We start from the raw sequence: 12,340 nt of genomic DNA, 5'->3' as shown, positions 1-12,340 counted from the left end.
TTTAAACAACTTATATTTTTCAACTCTTCCCTTACTCGAATCAAGTGTGGACAACCAAATTGGATGGACGGGATACTCAGTCTCTTCCCTTTTTAGGATGTTGGTTGTGTTTCCGGAATTGAGACTCTAATTAAATATGAGATGTGACTATCTTCTTGGGCTTCCTTCAATTTTCCCTGCAGTCCTCCTTTTTCCTCCTTTTTAAGTTTGTTGGGAGATCGGTATATGATGTAGAAAGTCTGAAGCTAGTTTGTTTGGGGATATGGGTGTATGGGAGTATAAATCTAAAACTGAATTCTTCATATTGCTCTTTGCAAGTGAGCAACATAAATTCAAATAGTTTCCGTTGAGATTTAATCACTACCAATGACTCAAAACCGCAGGTTTTCAATGAATTCAATGCTCGGAAACCAGATGAGATAAATGTGTTCAAAGGAGTCCACAAAAACCGTCTATTTGTTTCAATCGTCGGCCTCACAGTGGTGCTTCAGGTAATATACATTATCCCTACCTTCTCTTGGCACTGAACATCGACCTTTTTTATATTAACAATATCTTTTTATTGGTAGGTTATCATAATATTCTTTCTTGGAAAATTCACTTCAACTGTGAGACTCAGTTGGCAATTATGGCTTGTTTCAATTGGCATTGGAATGATAAGGTTAGTCTGGTCTTATGCACTGCATTATAATTGATCCAGTAATCTTTCTAGTGTTAATTTTTTTTTTGGGCTCTACAGTTGGCCCCTTGCTGCTCTGGGGAAGTTGATACCTGTACCTGAGAAGCCATTTGGCGAATATTTTTCCAAGAAACTACCAAAACGAAGAAAAAATCAACAGGAGTGTTCATAGGCATTTTACACACACAAAACTTAACTAACCAATGTATGTCGTGCTTTGTAATAGTGGCATTTATTTTGCTGCTGTACAGAAATATGGTGCTAATATTTCATTTTGTGGATGTAGTAGATCAGTATAAATATATTTCTTGAATGCCTTCCTAAGTTTGGGGATGGAGTCGCCTTTTGCAGCAGATAATATTTTTCCTACGATTGTCTCCACTAGGGGTGTACATAGATCGGGTTGGTTTGATTTTTTATTAAAATATAATCAAACCAATAATGTCGATTTTCTAAATCTATAAATCAAATTAAATCAATATACAATTGTTTTTTTTTTATTTCGATTTTAGTTCGTTTTTTTTTTTTGGTTTTCTTAGTTTTTTTTATAATTATAATGTTATTAAAGAAAAATTAAATGTTTTCATTAAAAAGATTAAAGAAAAATAATGGTCATAGAGTAATTTCAATAAAAATTAAGTTGGTAAATTACTAAGACGTCTAAATTATTATCTCTCAAAGTAATATTATGTGAATACCAAGTAGTTCAATTTCTAAGTCACTAGTCTAAAAATTTAACTCCATAAAGTAATTAATTATAACATAATTTCATAAAAAAAATGAGGAAGAAGAGAAACAAATATAAATCACAACTTGACGAATGAGAAAAGTAAGATGAAAGTAAGATGAGGAAATAATGAAAACTCTTTGAAAACTTGAAAAATAAAATGTAAAAATTGAAGCAACTAAAAGGTTTTAGATTTTTATATTAATATTGGGCTTTGTATTAATTTGTTATTAATGGAAAAATATTATAGTTAAAGGCTAAAAAATATATATCTATTTTTTGAATATAAAAAATAATAAAAGTAATTAGAAAGTAGATTATAAGTAGTATTTTTTTACGTATAAAAAATTAAAATTATATATGTATTACGTCGGTTTGGTTTGAGTTCAGTTTGATTTTATTTTTGCTAATACCAAATCAAACCAAGAATGATCGTATTTTTTTGCCAACATCAAATCAATCAAATCAAATCATAATTCGATTTATCGATTCGATTTGACTTAACGGTTCAGTACACCCCTAGTCTCCACTGTTATGCTCTGGTTGAGTTGAGAAAGCCTTTTTGTGTTGCTCACATAAGATGAGAACTTCTATCATTTATAATATAATTAATTTAGCAACTTGCATTTTTTTAAAATTTTCCATTCACTGTGCCATCCCACTTATCATGATATGGACACTTGATTATTACAGTTGCTTTTGCGCGTATGTTTTCACCATCTTAGACGCTGATGATTGCTAACTGTGAGAGTATTTTTTATTTAGTGTTGCCACGCCGGAATAGTATATTATAGATGGGCATCGATTCTTTCACCTTGCGTTGACAGATGTGAATGGAATAACTTTGTGAAAACCAAAAAAATGAGAATCACTTTCACGGAAGTTCAAAGAATTTTTACTTGTTTCATTCCCAATGACTTCAGCGGAAGAAAGCGAACCCTCAAAGCAAGTAATCTATATAGCCTTTTAAACTTTATAATATGTTAAACGTTGGAAGCGTCGAGGGAGAAGACAGTTGCATAACAAAGTTGTAGGAAACAATGAAGATAATTTTTTTTGTACCCTATCAGACACCTAATCCATCTGAAATTTGATCCACATAAATGTTTTTTGCCCACATGGCATCTCGTGTAATAATCACTCAAAATGGGTGTGTCATCGTGAAAAATCTTCCGATGTGGCAATAAGTTAATGTTAAAAAACGTCAACTTTTCTCTCCCCTCACCCCCATATAAAAAATCCTAAATTCTTAGCCCCAAATTTTCCATTACCTTTCTTCTATTTTTGCATTTTAGAAAAATGGTGAATGTGGCTACTTTGCATCAAATTTTTGAGTGTTGTTGAGCTTAATGAATAGGTTTAAAGATGGTGAAAATTCATGTGATTGATTGAAGGAGAAGCTCAAACATGTTGAAGAAGAGAGGGACACTCTGTCTGAGAAATTGAATGAGAGTGATGAGAAGTTGATTGCATTGAAACAAAAATTCAAATAAGTAAACTTGAGAGGGAATCTGCAAAGTTTAAATTTACTAAAAATTACATATATACACAAGGTAAAGTTACATAATTACATTAAATTTCAAATTGGTAAAATATTTACACAAATCTCAAAATAATTACAAAAATCTCCTTATTTGGTACTTTCTCTCTCCTAAATATTATACATGTAAAACACGGTTTTTGGCTTCTATATTTTGGTCTCTATTGCTCCCATTATCCATCTGAATTTTACTCCATTTTTGAAACCCATCTTTTACGGCAAAATTGAAGTAACGTCTACTTAGTGGTTATCAAATTACAAGTTATCAAGCTTTAATTGTTTTTAATAATTTACTTCATTAATTTTTTGAATTTTTTTTTGTTCAACTTTACCAATTCAGGTTTTTTTTTTCATTTTTTTTTGCATGTTGAAATTACCGTATTGTTCAATCATATTCAAGTTCAGTAGTTTGATTTTTTCGTTATTTTTCATATAGTACAAGTTAGATCTTTGAGTTTCTTGTTTTGTAGTTAGATTTAACACTTCTGTTAAATCAATATAGTGTTAATTGGTAATAGATTATCCTCCAAGTTTTAGTTTAGAAATTACTCAGTTAGATGCAAAAGAAAAAGATATTCCCCTTGGATTTGTTCCTGTTACATTTGATGAACAGGATCCGAAATTCGCAGAGAATCGGTCAAAGCACAGAAACGACTCTATTACAATAAAGAAGTTGAGGAAAAAGGCCGCTTCTAGATCGAAGAAGTCTAGTTCAAAAACGGCAAGTAAAAAGAAGTTTGATGATTCCGACCGACCATGTCTTCCGAAGGTATTGATTATGATTTTATGTATAAGTTGACATATGTATAATAAGACATGATACATTAGCTTTTTCATCACACTAATGTATAGTGTAGGTATTTTGAAATATATTTCTATAGATTATACATTGGCCTAATAAAGCAGTTATTAATTTTGAGATGTATAAGTTACCCTCATACATGTGTAATTTTGTGTATTTATGGTCTGATATAAATTGTTAGATGTATAAATAACCATCATACATTTGTATCTGTTGTTTAATTATGGTCCTGATTGAAATTTTTAGGTGTATAAGTTACCCTATACATGTTTATCTGTTGTTTTATTTAGAGTCTAATATGAATTGTTAGATGTATAAGTTACCCTCATACATGTGTAACTCTAGTGTTGTTAGGGTCTGATTTTTATTATACATTAATGTATTTTATTTGTAAATGTATAAGTTACCCTCATACATGTCTAACAGTTGTTTAATAAGGGTCTGATTTAGTTTTTGAATGTATAAATGACCCTGATACAATGTGTAACTGTTGGGTAATTATGGTGTTTTTTTTTCAGGGCATAAAATACCGAATTGACAAAGTCCCAGCACACCCATTTCATATGGGGAACTTATGTAATCGGGCTTTTGGTGAAGAGATAAAGGAATATTTTGGAGAGGATGTTTTAGGTGCATTTAGAAATATGATTTTTGGGATATTTCTGGACTTACCACAGTGCTACTGGATAGGAAAAATTTCGAAATGCCTCCCTATGCTAGAAATTCAGTAGGATAATAAGGATGAGCTTTATGTTTTTGTATAAGGGGAAATTCTCAAATTTACAATGCTTGAATTTGCCATTATTACCGGTCTTAAGTGTACGATAATATTGATGATTATATGTATACTTCATCATCAAAATCAGTGTTGATGTCGAAGTATTTTTCCGACAATAAAGGAAGAATAACTAGGTCAAAACTGATAACACGTGTGAAGATGAAAAACTTCAATAACTCTGAAGATGCTCTGAACCCGACAATATTGTTCTTTGTTCATACATTCATGTTTTCTCAGCATAAGGAAGCAGCAATCAGTTTATCTCACTTTCAGATAGTCGAGGACGATCGGTACATTCACTTTCCATAGGGGAAGATTACATTTGAAAAGTTGATGAGTTCCTGGAGGCAGAATTTCAATATCGTAAAGCAGTTACATTCATTGGGTGGAATTCTGCACACTCTAAATGTTTGGATGCTCGAGCGCTGCTTCGAGGTAGAATAAAAAATTGATGTCCGTCAGAGAAATGTAATCCCAAGAATACTAAACTGGTCTGTGGAGTGTACAAGGCCTAAGTACGAATTTTTTATGTCTGGCATGTTCAGTAAGGTAATTGTTTAACTTTGTACGTATTTTGATTATTTAAGTCGTTTTATTTATGTGCAAATATTTCATTTTGAAATTATTTTTTCCAGCATTCGTACAAGAATATACAACCTACAATCGAAGAAGTTCGTAGGTTGAATTTGCCTTTTTCTCAAGATTTTGAGACATTTGATCCAACAACTTCTGCTTCAACATTCGTTGCTAGAACGTTGAAAAGGCCAGCAGATAAATTTCAACAGCGTGTCGGTACCATTGCTGAAGAATTTGGTGATTTCAACATTATACCACCGCTGAAAATCCTCATAAAGGCTGGTTTACCTTCGCCTGTATCACTTGAAACCTTTCAAGAGAAGAAAGACTGTGATGTTTCAGTAAGATAGTCTAGCGGTGATGGATGATGATATATCTACACGTGATTGTCCAGTACATTATGTGTATGATTTATATTTTGAAATGCAAAAGAATGCAGTAGACAAAAAAAAAATTGGTGTGTCTGAATTTGAACATCACCAACAAGGAGAAATTGGTGTGTCTCCTGAGCGTCACCAACATAAGTATGTTCCTTCATCTTCCACACAGTTAGAAGGGACTTCTATATTAAATTTAAATGGTGATGACATAATGCATCAACAAATGTGCAAGTTAACTTTCTTATTGACAATTTTTATTTTTAAAAAGCATGATGTGTTTTTACTAATTTATTTTTTCCTCTACATTATAAGTTTGCTGAAAAGATGGTTGAGCTGGTTACACTAATATAAAAAATACCTGCTGAGGTCGTCAAAACATTGAAGAATAAAGAAAATAAGCAATCAGAGGTATAACAATTAAATTTCATTTAATTTTGTCTTACGTTGATGAAATGTTCACACATTCGAATTTTTCGTGTTATATAGGAGGAGAAAATTACTGATCAACAACAAAGTCAAGAAGAAGGATCGAAGAAACATGAGAGTCCATATAAGGAGGATATGCAAGTAATTTTTGTCAATTATGTTGTTGTGTTACTATAACTCTGTATAACTCATATATTAAAATCAAATGTTGTTTCTTTTTTATACAGCATGAAGATTATGATAAGGGATCAGTCAACGATATAGAAAAGTCTCGTGATGAAGAATTTAATAAGAAGCACATTCTTGATGTGCAAGAGTTGCTGGTATTTTTTTGTTCCTAATATTTGTTATGTACTAAACAGTATGTTTATACACATGTAGCACCAGTTGGGCAGTTTCATTTTCATCATACATTATCTTGAATGTATAATGATCAGTTATACATTAATCATACTATTTTTTCCTTCAACAAAAAACATGTTATTTATGAATATCTTAATACATATGTATGTTATTTACAATTACTTAAATAACAACATTCTTGATTCACCTAAAACACATTTATGAATAACTGTTCATACACGCTAATTGTTATTTAATTTAGAATGTGAATGCGTTCGATAAAGAGGAAGGTCGTGATGATGATTTTAAAAAAGAGCATTGTTCTGATTTGAAAGCTTTGGAGGTATATTTCTATACATCATATTAGTTTTTTTCTACAATATATATTTACATAAATGTTGCACCTGTTATTGGTTAAAAAGGGATCGTAATATTCTCGGCTGAATATAAAGTTGTTTGGATCTTGACGCTTTCTATATTTTATACATTATTTAACAGTCGTCTTAATAACTACAAATTTTTGTCTTGATGCAAATTAGATGATGATAATTATCACATAACTAATAGGATGAGATTATGACCTATGAAGAAGAAGGTATTGATGATGAATTGAAAAAAATACATTCCGGATGTAGAAGATTTGTCGGTATTTTTTTGTCCCTAATATTACTTAATTACTACAAAAAATTTCTACACACATGTAGAACCTATTAACTTATTTATATTTGGACAGTTAAATTTTCATAAAACATTCAATCGAATGTATAAAGAACTGTCATACATTGAACATACAAACAATTTCTTGAACATGAAGCATGTGGTTTATGAATATCATCATACATATTTATGTTATTTAAAATTACTGATATAACATCGTTCGTGAATCACCTAACACATACATACATGTTATGTTTATTCAAGTGGGGGTCGTAGTGAATGGTTTACCTTGTACAAACATAGGATATGTAAGCCAAAGATTTATACATTCATATGCACCCATTACAGATAAAAATTTCTTATCATCGTTATAAAACTTAATTTCAATCTTTTTTCTTTTACTTTGAATAACTGTTCACACACGATGATTTTTATTTAATATAGGATGTGAATGTTACCGCTAAAGAAGATGGTCATGAAATGGATTTGAAAAAATAGCACTATACTGATATGGAAGATGTGCAGGTATTTGTTTGTCCCTAATATTAATTTTTTAGTACAAATTATGTCTATCTACATGTTGGACCTGGTAAAGGTAGACAATGGGACTTAATGTTTCTCTGGTGCATGTCAGTTTTTTGGGATATTGATGCTTCCATGATTTCTAACGTTGTTGTAAAGTCATTTTCTTAACAAGTAGTTTTAAAATTAATGCACATTGGGTGATGACGATTTCCTGATAACTCATTACTTAAACATGTTGTATGAAAATTTGGTTATGTATTATCTACTACTAACTGTTTATCTTGTGGAAGGACATTAACTAACACTAATAAAAATTATTGGTTATGCACTGATGTTTTTAGTGCAATGATAAATGTTTCAGATTACTGATTGTACTGTATATATGAATGAATAACATTATACATGTGGAATTATGTTTAATGTAATATGTAATAATAAGTATCGTTCACCTTAGACATAAATTTAGTAAGCATAAGTATAGTTATATATTCAGATATTGTATTTATACATTACACATCCTTATGTGTTCACGTAGGATAAAGTTGGTGGGATGATAACCGATTCAATTCAGGCCGCTGTAGATACAATTTTATTTGATTTTTCAACACCTTCGACTACAAAGTCATTGGATGTTGCTACTTCAAATAAAATGACCAAAAGCCAATGGGATCTTTCGGACAGTCAAATTTCACCTGATTTCCCTGATGCTTAGGTTCGGGAGCTTGAAGCCACAAAAACAAAAGCACCTGCCAAAAGGGAAAGAAAGAAGTTCAGAATTTTAAGGTCACCGTACATTGCATCTAAGGATGCGGGCAACTCTGATAAAGAGGAGAAATTGAAGTATGCTTTTGATGGTTACACCATTAATCAAGATTTGACAAATGAATTAATGATTGATTACTCACAGTGAATTGCCGTAGGATTACTAAAAACTCATTCTGCCAAGCAAGAAATTTTTTTTTTTTCTAACAATACTAAGGCAACAAAAATATTTGTGATGTGCAATCAATGTTGATTTTCAGGAAAGAAACAGACAATCACAATTGAGTAAATGCTTCGGGATTAGGTTACCCTCAATAGGACTTTGTCGTTGCACAACCATAGTCCAAGAATTAATTTTACTTGATGTTCGAACGTAAGACATGCTGGAACGATTAGGTAAATTAATCTAAATATGATTCATATCATAAGTGTTTTTGCTGATAGTTAATTTACTGCAATATCATATCATAAATCTAACAACCTTCTATTACTTTTACAATATGCTCTAAATATTTTTGAAGTCTAATTTTGAAATGTAATCTGAAATATTAATATTGTAGGTTCAATGTTGTATTACATTTTGTACATTGTAGCATATTGTACTAACTCGGCCTAATAAAGTCAACATGTTTATCATACATGTAAACCTATGTATAGTATGATATCATACATGCAGTATTTTTATTATCAGATATCCAACTTTAATCAACATGTCTTGTAGAATACCATGTAACACCAGTTATTGTTAGAAATATCATATCAACACCATATCATCTATGTTTTAATTATGGATAAATTAATTTTTTATTACATCCAACCCTAGAATATAAAATTTTACAAATGTAAGGATGTATAACTGTATATCATACATGCAGTGTCAGTCCCCCATACTGTACTGCCCTTGACTAACATGAAACAACCTACAATGAAGCTAGTGATTTCTTTCAATGATTTTTCTTTTGTTACCCTATTTTCACGTGTAGCATTTAGATGTGATCTTCTACCACTTGAGAAAGAAATCGAAGCTTTAGCTGCGTGATAGTTATAGATATACAACGACTGGCCATTTTTTTAAAACATATGTCGAAAAGACACATAGTCGATATTATTCAACAGAATCGGCAGTTGAGCTGTCCACACAATAAGACTATGAAGAATCATTTGTGGTGGCTAAGAATGAAGATACTATTGCAAATATAATTTAAGGATTTTGTATTTCTGCTGGGTTACCATGACACATGGTTGATGAGGTATATGTTTCAGTTAACTGTGACAAAGAATTTCACTGGGTATTAGCTGTGATTGTCTTGAAGGAAATATTGATACGTGTGTATGACTCATTGACAAGTAAAAAAAAAAGGAACCACCAATCAAAATACAAAAGCTTGCAGTGATGCTGCCTACTTACTTGTCAGACAATATTCTTTTGAAAAGACTGAGCGAATGAATGGTCAACACTTGAAGCGTACAAGGGGAAGCTTGCTCAACATACTGGTCTTGTCAATGAAATTCCATTTGATATTGACTATGTTCAAAACATCCCACAACAAGCGTCTGATAGTTTGTAAGTAAATTACAGTATTTTTTCATGTATTACGATGTTATAATTAATGTACCGACTCTTAATTCATTTTTTATTTTTTGAAGTCAGGGACTATGGTGTCTTTGTGTCTGCCTATGCAGAAAGATTAAGTGAAGGGTAGCAAGTGCATTCATGTGGGTTTGATGATGAAAGTCAACGTGCATGCTATGCTTCATTACTGTGGCATTACAGAGTAGAAAAGGCAAATGAAGGGTACACGAGTGATAATGGTGATCCTCCTCAGCCAAGGAATAGTGTTCTCCAAGAAATTAATGAAAGTGCAATTGTTACTTTAGAGTAGCATTGTTTTATAATAGCCGGCACTGAAACAACTAATTCTTAGTTTTGTGGTTGATGTTAAACAATTTCAAGATTACTTTCTGGATGTTAATGCACATTTTATAAATGTCTTCATATTTTGATAAAATGCTTTGCAGTTACTAACACACTATTGTTATGTTACTACCTAATTCTTGGTAGTTATTGAGTTTGCCTTTCACTTTTTTTTAAACGTGTACAAATAAATTACAAATTAAATTGATATTGTATTTGAACACATTATATGTTTACTGTTATGTACATTTTCTTATAAGTTAAAAATACATTGAAATAATGTCTAATACGTTTAAATTTATGTATTACATAACATCATACATGTTGTTATACGTTTTTCCTTAAAAAAATTACGAAAATAGTTTACACCATACACTTTAACAAAGTATAATACTATATCATACATTGATACGAATGTATAAACTAATATTATACATTGGTAAATTTACATCACATATTTTTCAATAAAGTATAATATATAATCATACATAAAAAACACGAGTCTGACATTTCATATACCGTTTTAAAATAAAAATTGAAGTCAGTTAAATATCATTCTTGTCTGTCTAACATTATACACGTAAATAAAGTATAACGCTATATCATACATTTCTTACACATTAACTAATAATGTATAACAGTTTGATACAACTTATATTTCAACAATTGATTACTGTAATAGTTCCCAAGTTACATACTAAATATACCCATCAGTTATAACTGCAAGTTATATGGTGACAAAATATGATATATGAAATATGCTTAAAATTGTTATTATAATATAAAACATTGATTAAAGAAGTGAAAATCAAATAGCAATTAAATACATAAATATTAGTTGCTCCAGAATTCCAACAAAAACTAATAAAAAAATTTATACAAATAAAACCATTCAAAGCATCAGCATATAGAAAAACATATTATCTTCTTCATGATTCCTTTGGAAAGAAACCGCACGTCCACATTTACCACAACGGTTCAAACTTGAAGACAGTGATTCACTTGATTTCAAATGATTTTTTTTTGGTCTACCAGGCGGTCTTCTATATTTGGGAGGCAAAACTTCTTCATCATTAATAAAATCTGAAACATTCCAATCCTTCTTGTCTGGCACTAGAACTATCGGGAGTTCATATGTCTTGACTATGGTGTTTGACCTATACAATTCAGAGCAATAACGACCATTATCCTTTGTATCCATATTTTTACTTTTTCATATGACAATTTTTCGTGACATGATATTTCATCAATTTGATATCGATCACAGTTGCACGTGCCACGCTCAATATCAACAATGTACCTACGTTCCAATTCATATACACAATAAAGATAACTACCTGCTGGCTTAACCTGTTAGAAAATGATCATTTAGTACAGATAATAAAATAAGAATATATAATCAATGGAAAATAAAGTTTTTGTTACATAATTATTCTAATACACACCGTCATCCGTAGAGTTTTAACCCCATTAAGAGTCAGTATTACTTCAATTCTTCTCTCGAGAGTTGTATTGGTGTAAGATGCAATTTCGTTGTTCTTACAATTCCAGGCGACAAATAAAATTCTAACTTCTTCAAGAAAACCTAAAATTGGAAGTCTTCTAGCATCAACCAAACAACCGTTAATACATTTGACTATATTAGAGGTCATCATTCTACCTTTATTTACAGGCGAGTGCTATCGAGACCATTTTTCATACATAACATCCTCCAGATATTCCTTAACTCTTTGATCACCTTAGCAACCTTTGACATAATATAATCAAAATCTTCTTTTCTATAAGCTTTAGCCATGGAATAATAAAGATCATTAAGTCTATCTTTGCTTTTTCTATAATGGGTGCAAATATTTTTCTATAAGTGCCCAATACATGTTAGATGAGGGACATTAGGATAAACAATGCTTACACCTTTTATGATATTTTTATTTCTGTCTAATACAACACCCACACTGTCTTGTTCACCAAATGCCTTCCTAAACTGTTGAAAAAATCAAGTCCACGCATTGTCATTCTCCGAATCAACAACACCGTAAGGTAATGACAGAACACAACCTAAATATAAAAGAAAAAAAAAATAATTAAAAAGAAAAAAAATTGAAATGTCAATGATATAGGTACTAATTTAGCAGCTCTATGAATTATTACACATAAAATATCAATGTATAAGCTCATATAATACATAGTAAATAACATAACAATAAAAGAGTATAATAAAACATGAACGAACA

General features: G+C 30.8%; 1 protein-coding gene and 1 long non-coding RNA gene across 10 annotated transcripts in view; both read left to right on the top strand.

Moving 5' to 3' along the window:
• The window catches only part of LOC107877781 (calcium-transporting ATPase 10, plasma membrane-type), a 62,561-nt gene extending 61,549 nt beyond the window's left edge, over window positions 1–1,012 (top strand). For 8 of the 9 annotated variants that reach the window (XM_016724499.2, XM_047393474.1, XM_047393473.1 and 5 more), the window contains 3 exons: window positions 384–491; window positions 570–661; window positions 740–1,012. In XM_016724499.2, the coding sequence (XP_016579985.2) occupies window positions 384–491; window positions 570–661; window positions 740–851 (312 nt within the window). In that variant the 3' untranslated portion in view covers window positions 852–1,012. Of the gene's footprint in view, window positions 1–383; window positions 492–569; window positions 662–739 lie in introns of those variants that run through there. The other variant, XR_007042694.1, reaches the window with a different exon arrangement.
• Window positions 1,013–1,774: 762 nt separating this feature from the next.
• Window positions 1,775–10,220, top strand: LOC107877080. The gene is made up of 10 exons (XR_001676147.2): window positions 1,775–3,715; window positions 4,267–5,075; window positions 5,162–5,626; window positions 5,795–5,890; window positions 5,969–6,049; window positions 6,136–6,231; window positions 6,513–6,593; window positions 7,352–7,432; window positions 7,968–9,758; window positions 9,842–10,220. It is a non-coding gene; the product is annotated as an uncharacterized LOC107877080 (long non-coding RNA).
• The last annotated feature ends 2,120 nt before the right edge of the window (window positions 10,221–12,340 follow it).

The sequence above is a fragment of the Capsicum annuum genome, chromosome 7 (assembly GCF_002878395.1).
Source record: "Capsicum annuum cultivar UCD-10X-F1 chromosome 7, UCD10Xv1.1, whole genome shotgun sequence".
NCBI classification, from domain to species: domain Eukaryota; kingdom Viridiplantae; phylum Streptophyta; class Magnoliopsida; order Solanales; family Solanaceae; genus Capsicum; species Capsicum annuum.
Note: the sequence above shows the minus strand (reverse complement) of the source record. Positions and strands in the feature narration are given on the sequence as shown.